Here is a 25,897-nt window from a genome sequence, read left to right as displayed (position 1 = left end):
CTATGAGCACAACTAGGCAATTCTTGGTTTTCTGAATGTAGAATTTATTTGAAAACAATGTAAATCAGTAATTATATATTATAAAAGCAGACAGAGAAACCTAAATGGGATAGCAGGATACAGGCCAAGGTCACATATGAAAAAATGTAAAGATTAAAATTGCAAAGAATCTAAGTGTTTTCTAAAAACATTATACGCTAAGTATGTTCTTTTAAAAAAATCTCTATTTTGTTAAGCTTTTATCACTCAAGGCAATATTTTAAAAAGTAAAGTCCATAAAAATCCTTTGACAGGAGATAAAATACCAACTTTTACTTGAGTGCTTTTATTTTATTCAATTTTTTTTTCTGTTCTGCCTAGCTCTCAGATAAAAGTTCAAAGAGATTAATACATGGTCAAATTTTTAAATTGATAAAAACTAAAATCTATACATTTATTGAATAATAAAGGAAGCATATGAAAAACAGTGAAGCATCAATGAACTAGATAGAACCCAATCAGATTCTAAAACTATCAAAAATGTGGGGATCCCTGGGTGGCTCAGTGGTTTAGCGCCTGCCTTTGGCCCAGGGCGTGATCCTGGAGTCCCCGGATCGAGTCCCACATCGGGCTCCCGGCATGGAGCCTGCTTCTCCCTCTGCCTGTGTCTCTGCCTCTCTCCCTCTCTCTATGTCTATCATAAATAAATAAATAAATCAATCAATCAATCAATCAATCAATCAATCTTTAAAAAAATAAATAAAATTATCAAAAATGTTTAGCCTTTTTGCTTTCCCTTCTCAGTAAACACAAACACATACTCATACACATAAACAGAGAAGAAAAAAACAACCTAACTCAAGAAAATAAGATTTTACTACTAAAAGCAAATTAAATCATGAATCAAGGTATGTACTCTCCAGTCTCATACAGTACTGTCCATTGAGAACAGTCCGTTTCTACGACCTGAAAGATCCCCAATAAAACCCTCAGTTCAACTTTGATGAAAACATTATACTAAGCAAAACAGTCACTGTTACAATGATTTACAAGGACCTCAATAAAAGGTTGTCAATAAATTCAAGCCTATTTTCTTCAAGAACATTTATGTTCTATTTTTTACATATAAGTCTTTGACTTATTTGAATTTTCAGCATTAAGTTTGAGGGAGATTTTCAGCTTGGTTTTTTGGCCCACAAATGCCTAATAATTTTTTGTATTTCCATCTATTTTTTTCCACTGAGGTGAATGGCCATCTTTATAATACAAAATCAAATATATTTAGATTGGCCCTCTTTTCTACTGCATTGATCTGTGTTGTGTAGCTGGAGGCTATGACAGGGAATGTTTAAAATTGCTACTACTAAACATAGTAGCAATGCTAGAAACATTTTAATTAAAACAGTGCTGAGAGGTGCTATTTAAATACTTCAGCTTCCTAATATTATTTTAATTTTAATATCTGATAGCCATCCTCCCCACTCTCAATATTTTCCAGAAATATTACCATGTACAAATATTAAAAAATTAAATTATAATATCCATCCAAAAGGGAGAAAAAAACTCTTAACAGAGACTAGAAGGAAAACTGAGGTATTCTTTTGGAGTCAGGGGCCCATAGGACTACTTCTTTCTGATACTACACTTAGGTTGTTTTCCAATAAACACTTTATAATCAATCATAAATAAATATTTATTTTTTTAAATATTTTATTTATTTATTCATGAGAGACAGAGGGGGCGGGGAGCAGAGACATAACACAGGCAGAGGGAGAGGGAGGCCCCATGCAGGTAGCCTGACATGGGACTCAATCCCGGGTCTCCCCGGGCTGAAGGTGGTGCTAAACTGCTGAGCCACAGGGGCTGCCCAGAAATAAATATTTAAAAGAATGACCAAATAAGCTAAAATCTAAGACTGGTAATACTTTATTCCAAAAAAGCAACAGATCTGGATAGACAGAGTAATTAAATGTTTTGCTGTAAGTTTTTCCAGAAATTCCAGTTTCCTTAATTACATAATCTCTGTGTTTTACCAAAACTTATCTAGGGGGCTTAAAAATATCCATGCGCTAATCAGTAAGTAGGCTACTTTCATTCCTATAAAAGTCTTATAAAATATTTTTAATGTTTTTCTTCATGAAATCAAAAAAACTAGGTTTAGGTAAAGAGATGAAATAGCCCACTTTTAAGTACAGTATCTTACAATTTTTTCACAAATTTTTCCAAGTACTTACTTATTAAGCAATGTATATTGTGGGAGTAACGAGAATTGTCTGGGATGGTGAAGCTGCCATCACAGATAGCTACCTGACTCTCACCAAAAGGAAGAGTGAAGAAACAAAGTTTATACAGTAAACATCCCAGCGCCTGCAAAACAAACAAGTATGAATACCATCAGAACTCAAGCACTCAATAACAAGACAAAAACATAGCCCAGACCAAAAACTAAATATGCTATTAAAAAACAAAAGTCTAATGTTTCTAATACTGGAACAATCTTTTCACAACTTACTGCTTAAACCAATTTATGTGCTTAATTTTTTAAAAGATATTTAACCATATAATTTCCATATCTATCACATCTGTGGTTAGTTGGCTTCATTAATAAAGCTGTTGTGGAACTCTAGATCATGAATGACATAACTAAAATTGGAAGCAGCTGGTTCCGTTTGGAAAAAAATGTATTTTTATTTCTTTCAAAAGGAAAAAAAACTTTTTAGCACAAAACTACCATATAACCAACTATGTAATTACAAGGCTCCTTCTAATAATTTTTACTATAAAAAATGTTATAAAATCCTGGTGTTCCAAATATAAGTTAGCCAGACAACCATCAACATAGTTTTATTGATTATTCACTAAACACATGTCATCATTGCATAAAAATTAGTTCTATACTTCTACATATAACCCTGTAATTTTTATTCTAAATATATTAGTTATAATTGTACTTGGGTAATCCACATTAAATTTCACAAAGAAAGGGCTCTCTATGCTTCGCCTGCATAGATTCCTAGACAACACAGCACCAATAATTCTACTTGCTGACAATGAAGACAAAATACCCTAAAACAACACAAATTGCATTCTGAAAAGCAGCACAGGAAATGCATAGCTACTAAGCTGCCAACAGCTCAAACCTGAGAAGCAGTAAAAAAATGTGATTTGGGGCTCGAGAAATCTTTATGTTGTTATAAGAACTGTCACCTACAAGCCCTAAGAGTATATAAAAGATATTTCTAATTCTAAACAGATTGCAATAAAATTATCCAATAATCAGTATACAATTATTATCAGTAATACTGAAATTTGGCCTTACTAACACCTCTCCTTTGTTGGATTTTCTCCACGTATCAACTTACCACAGTCAACTAACAAATACCCTAAAGTTTTATAACTACCATGAAAATCACAATATACAGAAACACCTTCGTAGGTTTAACTATTTATAAAACATTTTCAAAATAGTCTTCCAACAAAAAAAGTTTAAAAGCTCTAGGAATTTCAATTCTAGAAGAGTAATTCTAGTAAGTTCAAAAGCATTACTGTGACTAATGGTAAAAATTCTAAAAGAACCAGTTCCATGTCACTTAAAAATATTTCTAATGCCTTTTTTTCTATAAGGAAAATATTTCAGCATTTATACAACAAATTGAGCGTAAGGCTTCTTTAACAGAATACTATTAGTATTAATACTATTAGTGGTATAATATCTGCATTAAATTACATCTTTCTGCTGCCCAGATGACAGTCTAAGTATATGAGTTCTGCATTTTAGTCAGTTTTATCCTATTAATCTAACCTTTAGTAATATGTCTTCTATTAGAGTAAATGTTATATGAGTTCTCAGATAACAATTTTAGATAGCAATGCCAGTATACCTAATAAACACAAATCTAAACCATAAAATACTGTTTCACATAGTGTAAACACAACTAGGTATCCTAATTTTTTCACACCAAAGGCATTTCCCTCCTTATCCATCTGATATGATGAGAATTGTTCAAGAAATAGGGGAAAACAAATGACCTGATTTTGAAAGCTAAGTATCATCATCTTCAATTTTCCTCATTAAAAAATAACATGAAGCATCTCTCAATGAATTTCCTAATGCTTATAAAATCAACATCCTACTTTTCAGGATAAAAATAATGTACAATGAAAACTTCCAACCAAAGAAAAAAACTGTCCCCAAATATAAAGTGCTAAATGAATACTTTAATCTCAGTATTATAACTCCCTGAATCAATATTACCCTAAAATAGAATCAAAATATTCTTGGGACGCCTGGGTGACTCAGCAGAGTTCAGTGTCTGCCTTCGGCTCAGGGCCTGATCCAGGGTCTGAGGATCAAGTCCCACATCAGGCTCCCTGCGAAGAACCTGCTTCTCCCTCTGTTTGTGTCTCTGCCCCTCTCTCTGTGTCTCTCATGAATAAATAAATATTTTTAAAAAAGAAGTGTAATTCTTGGGGCACTTCGGTGGCTCAGCGGTTGAGGGTCTGCCTTTGGCTCAGGTCATGATCCCAGGGTGCTGGGATTGAGTCCCGTGTTGGGCAGGGAGTCTGCTTCTCTCTCTGCCTATGTCTCTGCCTCTCTCTCTGTGTCTCTCACGAATAAATAAATAAAATCTTAAGAAAAAAAAAAAGAAAAAGAAATGTAATTCTTGACCAGTATAAGCTGAATAATTTTTTCTGGATATTCTTTCATTTACACCTAAAATGTTCTACTATACTTCTGTTTCACCTGAGCTAAGACAAGAAAAAACTGGCATCATGTAAATTAAAATTCTATTTTTGTCAAGCAAACAAACATAGATTCTATTTTCTAATTATTTTTCTTCTTTTTTATCTTTGGGAAATCTATCCCACAGCTATACCGGGTTATCCATTATAGAAATACTACCCCATATACTAAACTACAAATGGTATACATTTTAAATTTATCACAATTTAGTATGCTGTCTGGCACACATACAAAGTCTAATGAAAAAAAAAATGAATGAAAAAAAAGGATTCCCTCCTTTTTTATTAAGATACTGAGTAACAATAACATGCTTAGAGACTATTTTTTTCAATCAGGCCTTGATGATTTCCAAACAGTAGTCAAGCTATGATCTCTGTTGTTTCCTCTGCTATTGAAATACTCTTTCAGGTGATGTGGATTTCAACAGTGGTCATAAAATTGGGCTAGAAAAGGTTTCCACAAGCACCTCTTCTAATACCTTCATTTTATAAATTAAGATCTGACTGGATTTGTTGTATACATTATACAATAAGCCATTTACTATAAGCCATTTGATAAGTCAATTTTTTTAAAAGATTTTATTTATTTATTCCTGAGACACAGAGAGAGAGAGAGAGAAGCAGAGACATAGGCAGAGAGAGAAGCAGGCTCCATGCAGGGAGCCCGATGTGGGACTCAATCTCAGGACTCCAGGATCATGCCCTGGGCCAAAGGCAGGCGTCCAACCACTGAGCCACCCAGGCATCCCAATAAGTCAAATGTTAATGCTGAGAAAGGCAAACCCAATTTGAATTATACAAGCTGGTGATCTATAAGCAGTTATCAAAATAACTAAATCAAACTTATCCATGGTTTGAGTCAACTATGCATATGGTTAATAATTCAACTACCACAAGATTTAAGAATCACTGATGAAAAAGTATATATTATGACAGATGAAAAGATATCAAAGATACTTTTTATTATCTTGCAGGAATATTTAATATCCCAACCTTTGTGAGGAGGGGGTCAGGAGAAGAGGACCAAGGAGATTTTCATTTGGTTTCACACATTATACTCAACTACCTTCTAAATTATGTCTTAAAAATAAAACAAACATGACTTTCCTTGTAAACTCTAGAACTATTTCCAAAGGAATTTTTTTCCTCCATCCCTAATAGGGTCACTAGTCATAGATATGTCTAAATATTTGTTGAATTTAAATGAATTCACATTTAAAATAAAGTTTCTGGATAGTTTATCAAATACAGCCAAAATATATTTCCTTACGAAACAAGTTCTAAAGAAGTACTAGCATTTTAACATAAAGTTCAACTTATAGAAACATGATCAATCTTAATAATTGAATCCAGATACACAGTTAAACCCTTGAACAACATGGGGTTTAGGGACACCAAACTCCCCATGCAGTTGAAAATCCATGTAAAACCCCAAAACTAACTACTAATTATATACTGCTGACCAGAAGCCTTATCAATAGCATAGTCAATTAACACATATTTTGTAATATGTATTATATACTGTATTCTTACAACTTGTAACTTTTTCTTAATTTCTTCAGTTATTTCGAGGTTACATGGTTCATCTGCAAGTTTTTTCACATTTACTGCCAATTCCAGAAAGTTTCCAATATATTTAGTTTTAAAAATCTGCATATTAAGTGGACCCACACAGTTCAAATACATGTTGTTCAAGGGCCAACTGTATATGCTAAATGATAAGATCCTCAATATGTAAAAGTTAGTAAATGGTATGATTTTTATTAGAAAAAAAGTTTTACTATTTCCATTAAAAAGATCCTAAAATACTTCCAAAACCTACTTAAGAGTTAGGACCAGCTTTTCCATACTACGATCAACCAAAATTACACTCAATCCAAAAAATGCTAACATTCTATATAATATAAATTCTAAAAAATACTATAGTAAAAAGTTACATTATATGGAAGTCCTTTATTTGCTTCTTTATACCTAAGTTTTCCAATTCAAGATTAAGACGATAAAATGTTCTATTTGTTTTCTTCTTCTGAATAACCAGCTCTACTATACACCACTCTCTTCTACTTATTATGAAATACCTTTTGGGGGACACGGGGAAAATAATCAACTGAACTCAGATTTTTTTTTTAATTTGGTTAGAGAAAATGTTAGCCTTTCTTGGCCTTACCCAGATATCAGCCTTGGTGGTGATGGGTTTCCCTCCATAAAGGTTGATCATTTCAGGGGCTCTGTATGACAGAGTTGTATACCTGGCAGTAAATAAGTGAAATGGAGTGGAGATATAAAAAAAAAAAAAAAAAAAAAAAAAAAAGATACTACATTGTTTCTACATAAAATACTACAAAAACTTTGTTTCAATAACATTATATAGAATTAATACTATTTTTAAAAAGCTCATTAAAAATCCATCAAGATTTAACAATACAAAGCATCTACATACACATTTTTAATTCAACAAGTGTAATAGCACCTCTAATGATATAAAAACTTAATTTTCTTTAATAAAAAATCTTAAAGACAATGGATTGAAATATTGTTTTCCTTGAATTTATTTTAAATAATATGACTTTAAAATAATCCTTATCAAAATATTTTAGCCTATTAATTTTAAAGCAAAATTGCTACTCTTTCAAAAAATTAATTTATATGTTTATTAAGGATTTCCTTTTTATGGACCCTAACATAATTCCTGGCACATAGTAATAAATCTCCATTAGGTTTATTTTATCATTGTTGTTTTAAAAGTAACCTAGCTGCTATAATTCTAACTACACTAATTAAGAACACTTCTAAAACTGACTGCCATGATAAGCTATTTGGAATTAAAATACACTGTGAAAAAATATTTACCAGTATAAAAATTCTAAATCCACTATGAACAGAATATTTTAATGAAGTAGTACTCAATTTCATGGCAGAAATTATTAGACAATAGAAGGACTTCCTATATCATGGCATAATTTAAGATCAATTTTGAGTATCAATATGTTTCATTTTATATGAAATATCTTACAGTTCAACATTCTATATCATCTTACGTTTTCAAAATTACCCTGAGTGGTGAGACATTTTCAATGATACTACTACACAGGAGCAACCTGAGAAACCAGAATAGAAACTGCATGAGGGCAGGGCTTCTGTTCACTGCTATACTGCAGCACCGACAACAGTGTCCACTGCATGGTAGGCCCTGAATAAGAACCTGTTAACTGAATAAATGGTTAGACCATTAACTCCTCAAATGAGCCACAAAGCACAAGAACTCCTCAGGAGCCTGCGTTCATCAATAATGCAAACTTCTACTGAACCTTAACTATACTTCAAATCTCAACAGCAAGAAATGAAACTTTCAGCAAGTCAGAGATCCTAAAGCAGTCATAACACAACTCAGTATTTTTCATTTTTTATAAATATACACATATATGTGTGTATATATATATATAAAATATATATATATATGTGTGTGTGTACATATATCCCCAAGAAGTCAATTCAATAATTTGTTCTTTGTATTCTTCGGGACATTTTTTTTGTTTACCGAGGAGTTAATTTTTACGGAATCTAATATAATCATCATAGGCTAAGTACCCACAGTGTTATACAAATGGGCCACAGTATGATCAACTCTCCTTGAGTCATTTCAAAATGTATACTGCAGGTCAAAGGATAACTACTCTTAAACAATTGAGAATTTGTGAGGAAGTGAAGAAAGACAACTTAGAAAAGACAATTATGTAGAAATTCCTATTCTCACAGATCTTTGTACATTCTGTATCATTTTATTAAAGTAATCTAAGATTTACAAACAGTTCTATTTCCTAAAACTAGAAAACAGAAAAGTCAGGGAAAGGTCTTTATAGGTACTCTGGCAACCACAGAAAGTACAAAATTAAGAAAACATAAAGCAGATATGACATATTTCTACCAGAGAATTTCTGATACATTATCACAAAGTAACATGTTTTCCATAGTTTTCAATGCATTAAGAAGTCAATCTTCCTCATTTTAAATGTGAAGTAAAAGTTTTCAAATAATTTTTCCTAATAAGCACAAATCCTCAGTATTAGTAAAAACAAAGATGTTTAACTGAACTCAACAATCACTTAAAATTCCCTTTAATGATTACACAAATCACTACAGCTTAACAAATTTCCTGATAAATATATTTACAATGTACATGAAAAAACCTGTATCCCTGATAAAATATATTTTCTACTGCGCTAGGGCAGACACAAATTAATCAATGTCTATGGCACAGAAATATTTTGAAGAAATCTATAAATGGAACACCTATAATTTGTATTAGCAGAACTGCTCCACAGACTTAAGTTAATTAAAATTCCCATGAGACAAAGCGCAATAAAGATAGAAACTTACTTTTTAATTTCTTCTTCTACCAGATTAACTCCATCTTTTTGAGGATTAAGAAATTTATTCGTAGCACTGCCAAAGTCACAAAGTACATAGTTTCCACTATCATTCAACAAAATATTTTCTACCTTCAGAAAAAAATAAATAATTAGTAGTATTTTCAAAGTGAAATTATATTTTATAACCATGTTTTTACCAAATAAACATTGAAAGGTTTGTACCATATATACATACATATAGCAGCAAGATAAATTATGAGAAAGGACAAATGAATCAGACCAAAAATATACTTGACTACGTCTACTGTTTCTCTTACTAAGAACAGAAGTGTTTCTTCCATCCCAGGATGATTTTTTCCAAGGGCCAAGAAGCCCTAAATCCTCTTTAAACCTCTCCTATGAAGAAAAAGAACTAGCAAAAGTCTATACTGTATCCCATTTTTCTCCTTTACTGACACTTTACTTTATAGACAAAAAAACAACAACAACAACAAAAAAAAACATTAAAATTTTATCTGATTGGCTTCTAATTCCATTTTTATCTGAAATGTGCCACTAAAAAACACAGTTTTGACTTTACGTGTTAAAGCTATGTCAATTATTAGGGAAAATGTAAACACTGCATATTCATCAAAAGAACTGAAATGAACTACACTGGTTATCCAAATTAAAGGACAGAAAGTCTGCAGTCATGCACTTCAATCTTGGTTTAATTTCCTAGATGAACCTGTAGGTTTCCCTAGATGACCCTTACTGGTTAACAACCAATATTTTAAATGACATCGTCTATTCTCTTGTATTTTAAGAGTATTTTATTATCACCTTTCATAAATTTTGTATAATCAATCAGAATTGGGATTCATTCATTCATTCATTAAATATGTATTGAGACCTTGGCTATGTGCCAGGCACCATCCTAAATATTTCCATGTATCACTACAAAAGGGAAAAATCCCTGCCCACATGGAGTTCACATTCTAGTGGAAGAGAACAGAAAGTGAATGACAGGGATAATACATAAGCAAATTATATAGTACAAATTATATAAGGTAGCAAGTGATAATAAAGACAGAGCAGGGTAGAGAGCAGAAATGTTAGGTTGTAACTATAAATAAGGTGGTGCAAGACAGAACTCACTAAGAAGGTTAATCTGAGCAGACTTGAAAGCAGGATGAAAGTTTAGCCAAGGGCTATCTGGGCATATAGCACTTTGAGAAATTTTTAAAATCTTAGTGTTTGCCATCAAAGAAGGCACCTATGGTTTTAAATAATATATATAATTAGATCTTGAGCAATATGATACCAGGAATATTTAAATCCTCTGTGGGGACTTTTTCCAACGTACCAAGTAGGTACCCTAAACAAGAGATCAGAGCCCAGAAAAAACTAAGACCTTAAAGACAATCACCACCAAATTATAGTAAATTATAGAAAATTATAGTAAATCATAAATAAGTAAGTAAAGAGACCCATTCAAGTTTGCCTCCAAAATCTCTGGAAAACATTCTGATACTTAATATGGATTACAAGAAATAGAAGGAGAGCTGAACTGGGAGAGAACAGTGTAGAAGAACACTGCATTAGTGTTCAACCTGCATTAGTGACGTTCACATTTTTGCTCACAGAAGAAGCCTACTATGTACAACAGAAGCAGAGTAGAGGGCACAAAATCCACTTCTATAGCTATGCTAGAAGAACTCAGGGTCATGGAAAGCATAGTTTCTATTCTACAGTCTTAATGTGGCCTCAGAAAATGTAGCCTAGGACAGAGATCCTTCTCAGTGCTGGTAATAAAAATTAATGTAGATGAAGATAGTCCAGAACATTTTAATGCTAAAGTTTAAAATACATGAATCAATCCATAAGTAGTCTAAAATTCATACCTTCAAATCCCGGTGAATTATTGGAGTCTTACACTGATGCAATCTTGCAACAGCTTCACAGGTATCGCAGAATATCTGTAATACTTCTGCTTCCATAAAACCTGTCTGCAGCTTCTTATTCATCTGATTCACTACCTGCCCAGCTAACCAAAAGAGTAATTTTGAGAAGAGATATTTCTAGTAAAGAAAGACTACCATGAAGAAATTAAGAAATGCCTGTACAGTCTCAGGTAATGGGCAATTGGCTTTTTCATAATGCTCCTGTAAGGAGCCTTACTATACCATAGCATATTAATTCAATGACATGCATTTTTTTCATATTTTACATATCTGAAATAAAAATATCTTAAGATAGATGCTATTAGCCATTTTTTAAGATTTTAACATCTCTGAAATCAAGATATACCTTATAATTGATGACATAATGGATTTGAACAGTTATTCAACACTGTGCTATTAGATAAACAGTCCTGAACAAAAATAAAGTTTATATTATCATGAAATTTATAATCCAAAGGCAAAGATAAACATTAAGCCCCTAAACAAATAAATACACATAATTTTTATATAATAAGGATAATATGAGAGCAACCTAAATTTAAATTGGTGAAGGAAGATGGGGAGGAGAGAGTGTCAGATAAGGCCTGAGGAGGTGATATTTATGTTGAGACTATAGGATGATTAGGAACTAAACAGGCAGAGATCTGGAGAAAAGCATGCTAGCAACAGCAAGCAGCATGTACAAAGGGAGAGAGCTTGGGAAAAAGCTTAATAATTCCGAATAACTTAAAGGCAATGTAAGTATGGTCTAAGAAGCAGAGAAGAGGTAAAGTGACATAAAACTGACAAGACAGCTACCCATCAGCCATATTTTAGATTTTATTTGAGAACCATGGAAACTTCCTGATCTAGTTTTTTAAAGGATCTCCTTGATTGGGGAATGGGAGAATCACAAGGGTGGAAATGGAAAGATAGGTTAAGAGGCTTATACTCTAACTTAGGTAAAAGGCAATGGGCGGGATAATTTACTAAACTCAAATAGTCATACCAATGAGCCCTGACAGGATGATGAGATATTACATACACCACAATAATCAATAGTGTAATGACAATTCTGAATTATTAAGAAAAAATTTACTATCATATAAGAACACAAGTAAATATGTGATTCATTCAGAAAGCATTCTAATAAAACTCAAGTGTGGGAATTTAAAAAGACAAATTTGATATATATCAACTTGAAACTTCCCTTTGATGAGGTGGGAAAAATGAATGTTTACTATTTTGTAATCTGCAAGATGCCAACATGCCTGTTTCTTTTATTATCACTGCCTAAACAGCATGCTCATGTATTTTTTGAATTACATGTGTTCCATTTTAAATGTTTAAAGCAGGAAAAAATATCAAATTTTACTTATCAATCCCCATTTTCAGAATGCTCAAGTATATTTGGTGGCAATTTATTCAGAGTATCTCAAGAGTGAGGCACCTGACCAGGTAGCAACTTCCTCCATCCTTTTGTGTGTTAGACAAGGAACTTGTTTTAACCAAAAACTAAACAGGATGAAAAGCGTTTTATTAGTGCTCATTCACATTCTTGAAATATCATTTCACAGCTAAAGAAATCATAACCTTGAATTCAATGTTAAGTTTCTCTTCCAAACTTTCAATGTTCTAAAAAGTAGTATAAATTTTAAACGTTAATCCTCTTTATTCCATTCTGAGGTCCTGAATCACAAAATCCAAGTCCTCAAAGAAAGCTAAAAGCTGTATTTGAGCTGCATTTCAAATGTAGAAACAAATAAAATTTCATTATTCAAAATCAAAGTCCCCTAAAAATTAAAGTTAAGGTTATTCTAATGAGAAACAAACAAAAAAAATCAGATTCAGAAATCAAACAAGGTATAATTGTATTGCTACTATCTTTATGAGATAAATATCCCCAGGACAGCTTTACAGTGCCAGGGAAAAGGATGAGAAACACATGAAACAGAGCCACTCCAACTAACCCCAGCAAAACCACCGGCAGGTGAACAAGCCCAGCCAAAAAGAACAGTGTCATTCCACCAAGCTCAGTCTATAATGGATGAACCACTGATACACAATTAATAATAAATGACTGTTGTTTTATGCTATTGAGCATGCTCTACTCAGATCCTCTGGATTCCTTCTCTAGGATATAACTGCCCACTCAGAGGGTACATTCTAATCTACAGCACGTGCAGTAAACTTATTAGCTGGTGAAACATTTGAAGAAAACTTCTAACATAGAAAAGAAGGCATAAAAACAAACGGCAAAAAATTCAGAAAAACAAAAACACAAGGAACAGAAGAAGATTTTTTAAAAACTATAATCACTATTGACAACAAAAGACTTGCATCTAACACAAGAGCAAGGTGCATTTTTTTAAAGATTTTTTATTTATTTTTTCATGAGAGACACAGAGAGAAAGAGAGGCAGAGACATAGGCAGAGGGAGAAGCAGGCTCCATGCAGGGAGCCTGATGAGGATCACGCTCTGAGCCAAAGGCAGGTGCCAAACCGTTGAGCCACTCAGGGATCCCTCAAGGTGAATTTTAACAAAGAACAACATTAAGAGAACAAAGCGTTCCTGGAAATTACGAATAACACAGCAGAAATACAAAATTCTATAGAGGAGCTAAAAAGATACATTTAAGAAATGCTCCCAACATAAGTAAAATTCTTAAAAAGAGAAAATTAAGGAGAGAAAAAAACTGCCCAAAAATAAAGAGAGCAAAAATGACCTATAACCAAAGTACCTATATCTGAGATTTTAGAATGCTAGAGATAAGGAAAGATTCTAAGTGTCCATGGAAAAAAAGGGGCCACCTAAAAAACTAAAGAATCATAATGCGTCAGATTTCTCAATAATAACAAACACTAGGAAAAAAATGGAATAACACCTTCAGAATTCTACATCAAAATTATTTCTAACTTATAACACTTTGGTCATCCAAACTAAAAATTAAACATAGATGTTGAATAGAAATATTTCATATATGCTAGGTTTCAAATATGTTTCCTTCCATAATCCATTATCAGAAAGCTACTGAAAAATGTACTCTATTCAGAGGAGGTAGTTAAAAACAAGGAGGGAGGCATGAGCAGCAGGGAGTCCAAGATAGGACGATGGCAAAGGGAATTCCCAGAATGACAGCTAAATGCCATTCAAAATTAAACAGAACTAAAGTCTCCCAAAAGGATGTTTCTATAGAAGAAAAAATAAAGCACAATATTTAAATGTTTAAGCATACTGCATAAAGATTTACACATGCATTGGGGAATATGGGTCTAAACCACTAACACATATGAAGGAAATTAGGCAAATAAAAAATGGGGTAATTATTAACTCCAAGAAAAAAAATTTAAAGTACAAGAAAGAAAACATAATTACAGACTACTACATATCAGAGTTAAATGGCAAACAAAATAATTTAAACACAGATTATTAATTTAATCTAAAAACTAAGAACATACTACTCTGACAGTAAAATCCTCACTTTTATTTGGAGATCCTATCTAAAACATAAAAAACAGAAACAGCACTAGCAAACTTTCATTTAAGAGCCTCCCCATGCCCAGAATCACACACTGCTCTGATTTTCTATGTTTCTTCTTTTTCATACTCTAAGATCTCATTAAAACTGCAAATTCTCTTCTATATAATAAAGTGCAGAAATATGAAATTAAATATGAGAAGAAATATCTCAAGAATTTTTAAAGCAAATGCCTCTGAGGAATGGGGTAAGAGGATAATGGTTTAGACACAGCTTAACAGAACTATTTGAATTTTTAAAACATATGTGAATTACTTTGATAAATATAAAAATTTCACGTGAGTCAGCTTACTAATTCAAACTAGATAAAAAAATGTTTTTTAATTTTTTAAAAAGCAAAAGAATGACTTCCTCAAAATAATAGCTCAGGTCATATTCCTTTACTTTAAAATAAAATTTGTCCCCTGGTGCACCTGGGTGGCTCAGTTGATCAAGCGTCTGACTCCTGATTTGGGTCAGGTCATGATCTCAAGATCATGATCTCCTGAGATTGAGCCATGATCAGGCTCCGCGCTCAGTGGAGAGTCTGTGATTCTCTCTCTCCTTCTGCCCTTCCCCTCTCCCCACTCTGTCTCTGTCTCTCTCTCTCTCTAAAATAAATAAACTAATCTTTAAAAAATGAAAATAAAAAAATTTGTCCCCTAAAAACTGAAGTTCATTTGGTTCCCCTTTTAAAATGTCTTCTGGATGACTATTAATTAAACTCATATGATTATGCCAGATTCAATTACTTTTACAAAAAAAAGCCAAGGACTATCTTTACAAGTAACCAAGGGCAGGCTACTCTATCCAGCTAAGATTTAGCACGACATGGGATCCCTGGGTGGCGCAGCGGTTTGGCGCCTGCCTTTGGCCCAGGACGCGATCCTGGAGGGAGACCGGGATCGAATCCCACATCAGGCTCCCAGTGCATGGAGCCTGCTTCTCCCTCTGCCTATGTCTCTGCCTCTCTCTCTCTCTGTGTAACTATCATAAATAAGTAAAAAATTAAAAAAAAAAAAAAAAAAAAGAATCTTTAAAAAAAAAAAAAAAAAGATTTAGCACGACAAATGCTAGAGCTCAGGAGAGTAAAGAACATCAGTATCTTCTCCTTAAAGAGATCACAATGTTTTACAGTATGAGATAAAAAGCCATCAGGAAAACATCTGTTTTTTAATATTATATTTGGAAATAAGTTACCACTATATAATAAGAGATATTATAATACTGATTTACTTCATTTCCCCTGTCCTTCCCTCCTTACAAAACTAGAGTAAATGAGACTATATTTTTTCCACCACCACCACCAACATCCACCTCCACCATCATTCAGGAAATGGCAAGTGTTCCTAATATCATAATTAAAAATCACAATTGTCCTCAGAGAATCTCAATACAAACCAAGGCCCACTAGAACCCAAACTGCCAGATACAGTCTGATTTAAAAAAAAAAAAAAAAAAAAAGTGCAAGTTTGCAGACAATGGATTAATTGCCTCCTTCAAATATATTAAAAGTTTTTAAATTATTAAGATATGCTATACAAGTAAGTATTTCTTTGAAATACCATAAGAGATCCAAATATAGTTTTTAAAACCTTCTGATGTTTACAAAAGAACCCCAAAAGACTTTGAAAGTTTATAAGTATTACATATCAAAATGCATCTAAATTTACTACATTAAATATATTGAAAATTAACATGGTTAAGTGCTGGAAAAAAATCTTACAAAACTAATATTGACACAATACACTCTTCTTTGTTGGACATTAAACATTTAGGGAGAATGATTATGTAACTGCTCTTCACCTGTTTGGATTTCCTGTTTTAAACCAACAGCATTTTTTTAATTGTCATTTACATACTCCCATCATCACTGCAGCAAGGATAACTAGATTTTAAATATATTTTTTGTAGATTTTAAATATTTCTTAACAGCATTCCTTAATTAGATAATTAAAGCTGAGATTACAATAAGTGTCTAGAATCAGGTGACAGCTACCCTAGAAGAAACCAAGACACGTACTAAAACATATTTAAGGGCAATTTTTTTTTTCAGTATAAAACAAATACAGAAAAATATTTACCTCGACAATATTCCATTAAGATAAGCACTTCCCATACATTATCACTAACTGAATTAACAGCACAGTCCAAATAACTCACAATGTTTTTGTGACCAGATAGCTCTTTCTGGAAAAAAAAAAAAAAATTAGATAGATAGATAGATAGATAGATAGATAGATAGAAAGAAAGAAAAACATACATTTTAAAGCTCTTAATATTGGCAATGGTTTGAAGTCTAAATTAATATATTTAAAGAATTTCAAAAAAGTATAGAATCTGACATATTTCAAAAAGATTTCTACAAGGTTTCAATAAAAACTTCCATATGGCTGCTATTTTCTAATAGGCAAATATTCAATGAACACTAATTTTTAAATTCAATCAGGAAGAAAGAGATGGTTCACTCAAAACCAACAGTCTCCAAAAGTGTGCAAGATAGTCCTTTGGGACTCAAGAATATCAGAACTTTTATCTAAAAAATTTTTTTTAATTAAGTCCTAGTATTTATGAACTAAAAATTATAGTCTCATTTGTTTGTTTTGCCTGCAACATATTATAGTTTATGTGTACCTAGTTAAGTGAACTTATGAATGCATATACTTTTAACTAAATAACCTACAAAATGAACAAGTGGTTAAAAAAAACTTCTATTAAGAAACCATAAGTTATAGATAATACTAATAATATAAGCATAAAGAAATAAGAAAAAAATGGCAAATCCTACACTTTTGTTCCTGGTGTAAGACAATCATTGCCATTTCAGTCTGGAAATTAAAAAACAATGATCAGTAATACTTTTTAAAATAAATTTACATCTAGTATCATTAATAAACCTAGTTTTAACTATGTAATTAGGAGGCAGAACATGTGAGTAATTCACAAATACATAAATATAATGTTAAATGGGCAACAAAAAAGTTGGAAGACCACTGCTCTAAAGAGCTAATCTCCCTAAATTATCTTATTCAAAAGCACAGAATTTGAGTGTTGCTGCTACTGATGATGACTATATTTTATGTATCAAAATTACACAAATTCTATTAAAAGGAAGAATTATGGTACAACAGTACCATACCTAGACTCAAGTTAGAGAACTCACTGTAAGAACCCCTACTATCTTGGGGTAAATCTCTTCTCCCTTTTAACTGATAGCCTTTGTAAAAATAAAAAGCTTTTAAAAAGCAAGTCTCAAAGCCTAATCAACTCTAGTCTAACTAGGGAATAGGGAGAGTAAAAGCACAATCTGGTATGTCATGATGTATAAATGTGCCTATCATTGAACAAAAGGGATCAAAATACATGTTGATTAAGATATTGATATAAAATAGGAAATCTCCCTCTTAGGTGGATAAATAGGAATGATACTAACAAGCACTTACATGAATGTGGAAAAACTGCAATTCTCGTACATTTTTGGATGAGAACAGCATAGGGATACGGCTAGGAAGGAATATACAGAAGGCTTCAACTATATCTGTAAGATTTTAATGCTTAAGTTGGGTAGTACATAAACTAGTATTTATTACATAATTCTGTAATTTTTCTATTCTCAAGATATTCCATAATTAAAATGTATTTTTAAGGGGGAGGAGGTAGGCAGAGCAGTTTGCCTGCTGAACTATAATAAGGAAGAGAGGAAAAAGCAGAAGGAGTTAGCTATATTTAGCCCTATATAGGACTATAAAGAATGCACTTCAAAGGTTTTCTAAATGTGCATAAACCAACAAGCAGCTTACTTAAAAGCTGGTTAATATTATAGTGCAAAATCAAAAGAAAATACACCAAATTTCAAATGGAATTACTCTTTCACTTACCATAATTGTAATTTCCCTTTTACAAATGTTGAGGTCTGGCATGTTATTGACATACATTCGTTTCAAAGCATGCCGGATTCCACCATGTGTCCGCACCAGGAAAACGGTGGAGAATCCACCTAGAAGAACAAGTACCAATTAACTAAAAAGAATCAGAAACTACTATCAAAATCATGTAATATCACTGAGGAGCTTAATCTCAGCAGGAAATAAACTGGCTGCACACAAATATAATAGTAAGCAACTATTTTTTTAGGTTAAAGGCCAAAATACTGGCTTCCTACATCAATCATAAAGCAGCACATAGAGAATAACACACTTCTGAAATGAGTAAGCTTCCCTTTAAAGGTGAAAATGCTAAAATTTCGTTTTGCACAGCAATACTTCTTACATAATACATGGAAAATATCACTACATAATTTTATTACTATAGTTTGGCACATACTTACTAGTGACTGCTTACCCACTAGCTTCCCCCTCTGTGATAACAAAATACTGATGTTATTTGAGGCATCAACAGGATCAGAGGGGTGGGTCCCCCTCCAGTTCCAGGGAATGAACCAACAATGTTATAAGGTGATAATGGGAATTTCATTTCCTCTTGTCAGTATCTGATTTAGAACCAGATATGTAATTGATTTTGCTTTGGGACATAAGGGAAAATTGGCTGGGGAATGTAGGAAGACTGTCCACCTAGAAAAACAGAAAGACTTGTGAAGAAGGCCATGCTCTTCCTCTGGCTTTTGGATTTTGTTATATATGATGTTTAGACCTATCGCAGCTATCTGTGGCCATGATGGACCAAAAGGATCAGATCAAAAATGACCCAGAACACTGACATAATTAGTCTACTGAATTAGACAACACTGGAACCACCTCCTTCTTAAATGATATGTCTTCATTATTTATGCCATAGTTTTTTGGAGAGTCTGTCAATTGTATTTGAGAAAGCAAATCTGAAAGACATTGCTAGGTATTCTAAAGAACAATTACTTCTATCACATCCAGACTTCCACCTGAAGTTTTTAAAGCTCATCCTGGTAAAGGATATTATGTTGCCTAATGTAGTTTAAAATAAAAAATGATGTGTCACTTTTATCAGTTTGATAGCCTGTATAAAGCAACATACTAAGCAATGCTAAGGCACCTGTACTCTGACTCAATGCAAATTAGTCAAAGGAAAAGTTAACTACTAGGGATAAATGATAAGGGAAAAAAAAGAGTTCCTAAGACACTCCAGAATCAGTATGGATTCAATGTGGGGCCTCCATGTCCCCTGCTGCAATTCCAACAAACTGTAAAACTCTCACCTTGTAGATATGGATTTCCATGTAAACAATGTAGGGGAAATCAAATCACCTGATTCACAAGGTTGTTACCAGGAAAGAAAAAGATGATATCTGGGAAAGGTATTTGAAGTAAAAGCTCTAACAATGCAAGGAACTTTTTTAAAGTTCACTTAGCATTAATTTTAAATGTAAACATTAAGAAATTAGTAGCACTAATAAAGTACTACTACAACTACTGAAATTTTACTTAATTTTTTAAAAATTCAAAAAAATGCTAAAAGTTAGATCCAAGTAAGGAGGTAGAATGAGATCAAGATAAATCATTTAAACAGCATTTGTTTTGAGATATTTATCTAGAGATTCCCCTAGAACCATGCTTCCCAAATACAGCTATGCATCAGAATTGCCTGGTGAGCTGGTAACAGACAGAAAGAAAGAATGAATTTATCTTGAACAGTTTTCCAAGTTCTGCCCCCAAGTCTGAATCAGAAAGCTCCAGTAAGGCTGTGTGGGTGTGTGGGTGTGTGCGCGCGCATGCGCGCGCAGCAAAAACTCCCCTATGCTTTATATTACTCTACTTTGTGTATACATTCTCTTAAGTATATAATAATGTACACTGGTTATTAATTGGGGAGTATTAGTGGAGAGTAGTCTCCCAGTTGGTTCTGATGTACACCCTAGTTAAATATCCTTTGAAACAGAGATTAAGTTCCAAGAGTCATGGATCCTATATATTCATTCTTAACCACCCACAAAACAATGTAATTTTATGCCTATAAATTAAGGAAAAATTTTGTTTTCATAAAACTTCTATTCCTAAAAGTTAAAGTTTGCTAGTTTCACTAATTTGAAATTAGACATAGATCCCACCAGACATTAAGTTTTCTAAATAGAGAAGATATTGTGTTCATCAACTGATTTCTACATAAACAAAGTAAATAAGAGTGCCTGCTTTGAGAAAGAAAGGGAATAATTTATTTATCTTTCTCCAAATATTATATTTTCCAGCATTTTCTGATTATTAATCAGCTAATATTATTTGTTTGAAGAATGCACTTAGTGGGAAGTAATTAGTTAAGACATTACAATAATCCAAGAGAGGAGCATCACCTGTTTGCCACCAATCCATATCTACCACATTCTTCAACACACATTTTTCCTCAGGGAAATCATTCACAATCAATCATTCATCAGTCCCTCAAAATTTTTATCTAGAGTTTTGACTACATTATCCTGTACTTTAATTCTTTTTTTATAATAAATTTATTTTTTATTGGTGTTCAATATACCAGCATAGAGAATAACACCCAGTGCTCATCCTGCCAAATGCCCCCCTCAGTGCCCGTCATTCAGTCACCCCCACCTCCCACCCTCCTCCCCTTCCACCACCCCTAGTTCGTTTCCCAGAGTTAGGAGACTTTATGTTCTGTCTCTCTTTCTGATATTTCCCACTCATTTTTTTTCCTTTCCCCTTTATTCCCTTTCACTATTTTTTATATTCCCCAAATGAATGAGAACATACACTGTTTGTCCTTCTCCGACTGACTTACTTCACTCAGCATAATACCCTCCAGTTCCATCCACGTCCAAGCAAATGGTGGGTATTTGTCGTTTCTAATGGCTGAGGAATATTCCATTGTATACATAGACCACATCTTCTGTATCCATTCATCTGTCGATGGACACCGAGGCTCCTTCCACAGTTTGGCTATTGTGGCCATTGCTGCTAGAAACATCGGGGTGCAGGTGTCCCGGTGTTTCACTGCATCTGTATCTTTGGGGTAAATCCCCAGCAGTGCAATTGCTGGGTCGTAGGGCAGGTCTATTTTTAACTCTTTGAGGAACCTCCACACAGTTTCCCAGAGTGGCTGCACAGTTCACATTCCCACCAACAGTGCAAGAGGGTTCCCTTTTCTCCGCATCCTCTCCAACATTTGTGGTTTCCTGCCTTGTTAATTTGCCCCATTCTCACTGGTGTGAGGCGGGATCTCATTGTGGTTTTGATTTGTATTTCCCTGATGGCAAGTGATGCAGAGCATTTTCTCATGTGCATGTTGGCCATGTCTCTGTCTTCCTCTGTGAGATTTCTCTTCATGTCTTTTGCCCATTTCATGATTGGATTGTTTGTTTCTTTGGTGTTGAGTTTAATAAGTTCTTTACAGATCTTGGAAACTAGCCCTTTATCTGATACGTCATTTGCAAATATCTTCTCCCATTCTGTAGGTTGTCTCCTAGTTTTGTTGACTGTATCCTTTGTTGTGCAAAAGCTTCTTATCTTGATGAAGTCCCAATAGTTCATTTTTGCTTTTGTTTCTTTTGCCTTCGTGGATGTATCTTGCAAGAAGTTACTGTGGCTGAGTTCAAAAAGAGTGTTGCCTGTGTTCTTCTCTAGGATTTTGATGGAATCTTGTCTCACATTTAGATCTTTCATCCATTTTGAGTTTATCTTTGTGTCTGGTGAAAGAGAGTGGTCTAGTTTCATTCTTCTGCATGTGGATGTCCAATTTTCCCAGCACCATTTATTGAAGAGACTGTCTTTCTTCCAATGGATAGTCTTTCCTCCTTTATCAAATATTAGTTGCCCATAAAGTTCAGGGTCCACTTCTGGATTCTCTCTTCTGTTCCACTGATCTATGTGTCTGTTTTTGTGCCAGTACCACACTGTCTTGATGACCACAGCTTTGTAGTACAACCTGAAATCTGGCATTGTGATGCCCCCAGATATGGTTTTCTTTTTTAAAATTCCCCTGGCTATTCGGGGTCTTTTCTGATTCCACACAAATCTTAAAATAATTTGTTCTAACTCTCTGAAGAAAGTCCATGGTATTTTGATAGGGATTGCATTAAACGTGTACATTGCTCTGGGTAACATTGACATTTTCACAATATTAATTCTGCCAATCCATGAGCATAGAATATTTTTCCATCTCTCTGTGTCTTCCTCAATTTCTTTCGAAGTGTTCTATAGTTTTGAGGGTATAGATCCTTTACCTCTTTGGTTAGGTTTATTCCTAGGTATCTTAGGCTTTTGGGTGCAATTGTAAATGGGATTGACCCCTTAATTTCTCTTTCTTCAGTCTCATTGTTAGTGTATAGAAATGCCACTGATTTCTGGGCATTGATTTTGTATCCTGCCACACTACCAAATTGCTGTATGAGTTCTAGCAATCTTGGGGTGGAGGCTTTTGGGTTTTCTATGTAGAGTATCATGTCATCAGTGAAGAGAGAGAGTTTGACTTCTTCTTTGCCAATTTGAATGCCTTTAATATCTTTTTGTTGTCTGATGGCTGAGGCTAGGACTTCCAGTACTATGTTGAATAGCAGTGGTGAGAGTGGACATCCCTGTCTTGTTCCTGATCTTAGGGGAAAGGCTCCCAGTGCTCCCCCATTGAATGATATTTGCTGTGGGCTTTCCGTAGATGGCTTTTAAAATGTTGGGGAATGTTCCCTCTATCGCTACACTCTGAAGAGTTTTGATCAGGAATGGATGCTGTATTTTGTCAAATGCTTTCTCTGCATCTAATGAGAGGATCATATGGTTCTTGGTTTTTCTCTTGCTGATATGATGAATCACATTGATTGTTTTACGAGTGTTGAACCAGCCTTGCGTCCCGGGGATAAATCCTACTTGGTCATGGTGAATAATTTTCTTAATGTGCTGTTGGATCCAATTGGCTAGTATCTTGTTGAGAAGTTTTGCATCCATGTTCATCAGGGATATTGGTCTGTAATTCTCCTTTTTGGTGGGGTCTTTGTCTGGTTTTGTAATTAAGGTGATGCTGGCCTCATAGAACGAATTTGGAAGTACTCCATCTCTCTCTATCTTTCCAAACAGCTTTAGGAGAATAGGTATGGTTTCTTCTTTAAACGTTTGATAGAATTCCCCTGGGAAGCCATCTGGCCCTGGACTCTTGTGTCTTGGGAGGTTTTTGATGACTGCTTCAATTTCCTCCCTGGTTATCGGCCTGTTCAGGTTTTCTATTTCTTCCTGTTCCAGTTTTGGTAGTTTGTGGCTTTCCAGGAATGCGTCCATTTCTTCTAGATTGCCTAATTTATTGGCGTATAGCTGTTAATATGTTTTTAAAATCGTTTGTATTTCCTTGGTGTTGGTAGTGATCTCTCCTTTCTCATTCATGATTTTATTAATTTGAGTCTTCTCTCTCTTCTTTTTAATAAGGCTGGCTAATGGTTTATCTATCTTATTAATTCTTTCAAAGAACCAACTCCTGGTTTTGTTGATTTGTTCCACAGTTCTTCTGGTCTCGATTTCGTTGAGTTCTGCTCAAATCTTAATTAACTCTCTCCTTCTGCTGGGTGTAGGATCTATTTGCTGTTTATTCTCTAGCTCCTTTAGGTGTAAGGTTAGCTTTTGTATTTGAGTTCTTTCCAGTTTTTGAATGGATGCTTGTATTGCGATGTATTTCCCCCTCAGGACTGCTTGTGCTGCATCCCAAAGATTTTGAACGGTTGTATCTTCATTCTCATTAGTTTCCATGAATCTTTTTAATTCTTCCTTATTTCCTGGTTGACCCTTTCATCTTTTAGCAGGATGGTCCTTAACCTCCACGTGTTTGAGGTCCTTCCAAACTCCTTGTTGTGATTTAGTTCTAATTTCAAGGCATTACGGTCTGAGAATATGCAGGGGACGATCCCAATCTTTGGTATTGGTTCAGACCCGATTTGTGACCCAGTATGTGGTCTATTCTGGAGAAAGTTCCATGTGCACTTGAGTAGAATGTGCATTCAGTTGAGTTTGGATGTAAAGGTCTATAGATATCTGTGAAATCCATCTGGTCCAGTGTATCATTTAAAGCTCTTGTTTCTTTGGAGATGTGCTTAGAAGGCCTATCAAGTGTAGAAAGCGCTAGATTGGAGTCACCAAGTGTATTATTATCTAAGTATTTATTCACTTTGTTTATTAATTGATTTATATATTTGGCAGCTCCCACATTCGGGGCATATATATTGAGGATTGTTAAGTCCTCTTGTTGGATAGATCCTTTGAGTATGATATAGTGTCCCTCTTCATCTCTCACTACAGTCTTCGGGGTAAATTTCAGTTTATCTGATATAAGGATGGCTACCCCTGCTTTCTTTTGAGGACCATTTGAATGGTAAATAGTTCTCCAACCTTTTATTTTCAGGCTGTAGGTGTCCTTCTGTCTAAAATGAGTCTCTTGTAGACAGCAAATAGATGGGTCCTGCTTTTTTATCCAGTCTGAAACCCTGTGCCTTTTGATGGGGTCATTAAGCCCGTTCACGTTCAGAGTTACTATGGACAGATATGAGTTTAGTGTCATCATGATATCTATTCAGTCCTTGTTTTTGTTGATTGTTGCTCTGAACTTCTTCTTAAAGGGGAATTTTAAGAGTCCCCCTTAAAATTTCTTGCAGAGCTGGTTTGGAGGTCACATATTCTTTCAGTTCCTGCCTGTCTTGGAAGCTCTTTATCTCTTTATCTCTCCTTCCATTTTGAATGAGAGCCTTGCTGGATAAAGTATTCTTGGTTGCATGTTCTTCTCATTTAGGACCCTGAATATATCCTGCCAGCCCTTTCTGGCCTGCCAGGTCTCTGTGGAGAGGTCTGCTGTTACCCTAATACTCCTCCCCATAAAAGTCAGGGATTTCTTGTCTCTTGCTGCTTAAGGATCTTCTCTTTCTCTTTGGAATTTGCAAGTTTAACTATTAAATGTCAGGTGTTGAACGGTTTTTATTGATTTTAGGGGGGGATCTCTGTATTTCCTGGATCTGAATGCCTGTTTCCCTTCCCAGATTAGGAAATTTTTCAGCTATGATTTGTTCAAATACATATTCTGGCCCTCTGTCCCTTTTGGCGCCCTCGGGAACCCCAATTAAACGTAGGTTTTTCTTCCTCAGGCTGTCGTTTATTTCCCTTAATCTGTCTTCTTGGTCTTTTAATTGTCTTTTTTCCTCAGTTTCCCTCTTTGCCATCAACTTGTCTTCTATGTCACTCACTCGTTCTTCCACCTCGTTAACCCTCATCGTTAGGACCACGCTCCCGCCCCGCAGCCCCCTCCGCGGAGCCATCTCCGAACCCCCCGAGCTGCTCCGGATCCCCCGGTGCGCGCTGTAGCCCTTACGGAGCTCAGCGCACTCTCCCGGGCGCAGGGGTCTGTTAGTGTCCCCGGGAGCCTGAGGGCATCCCCGCCCTCCTGGGTCCTGCTCCACCTCCCTGCG

At 34.4% G+C, this 25,897-nt stretch overlaps 1 protein-coding gene across 4 annotated transcripts in view; it reads right to left on the bottom strand.

Annotated features, from left to right (window-relative positions):
* Window positions 1-25,897, bottom strand: part of BMP2K (BMP2 inducible kinase) — a 114,950-nt gene that overhangs the window by 49,491 nt on the left and 39,562 nt on the right. For 2 of the 4 annotated variants that reach the window (XM_077882621.1, XM_077882619.1), the window contains exons 2-7: window positions 18,411-18,529; window positions 16,617-16,722; window positions 10,976-11,118; window positions 9,100-9,221; window positions 6,890-6,971; window positions 2,214-2,346 (exon numbers count right to left, since the gene is read on the bottom strand). In XM_077882621.1, coding sequence (XP_077738747.1) covers window positions 2,214-2,346; window positions 6,890-6,971; window positions 9,100-9,221; window positions 10,976-11,118; window positions 16,617-16,722; window positions 18,411-18,529 — 705 coding nt within the window. Of the gene's footprint in view, window positions 1-2,213; window positions 2,347-6,889; window positions 6,972-9,099; window positions 9,222-10,975; window positions 11,119-16,616; window positions 16,723-17,975; window positions 18,037-18,410; window positions 18,530-25,897 lie in introns of all 4 variants that reach the window. The other 2 variants (XM_077882622.1, XM_077882620.1) reach the window with 2 other exon arrangements.

The sequence above is a fragment of the Canis aureus genome, chromosome 33 (genome assembly GCF_053574225.1).
Source record: "Canis aureus isolate CA01 chromosome 33, VMU_Caureus_v.1.0, whole genome shotgun sequence".
Classification (NCBI taxonomy): Eukaryota; Metazoa; Chordata; class Mammalia; order Carnivora; family Canidae; genus Canis; species Canis aureus.
The sequence above is the reverse complement of the archived record's forward strand: the minus strand, read 5'-3'. Positions and strand labels throughout refer to the sequence as shown.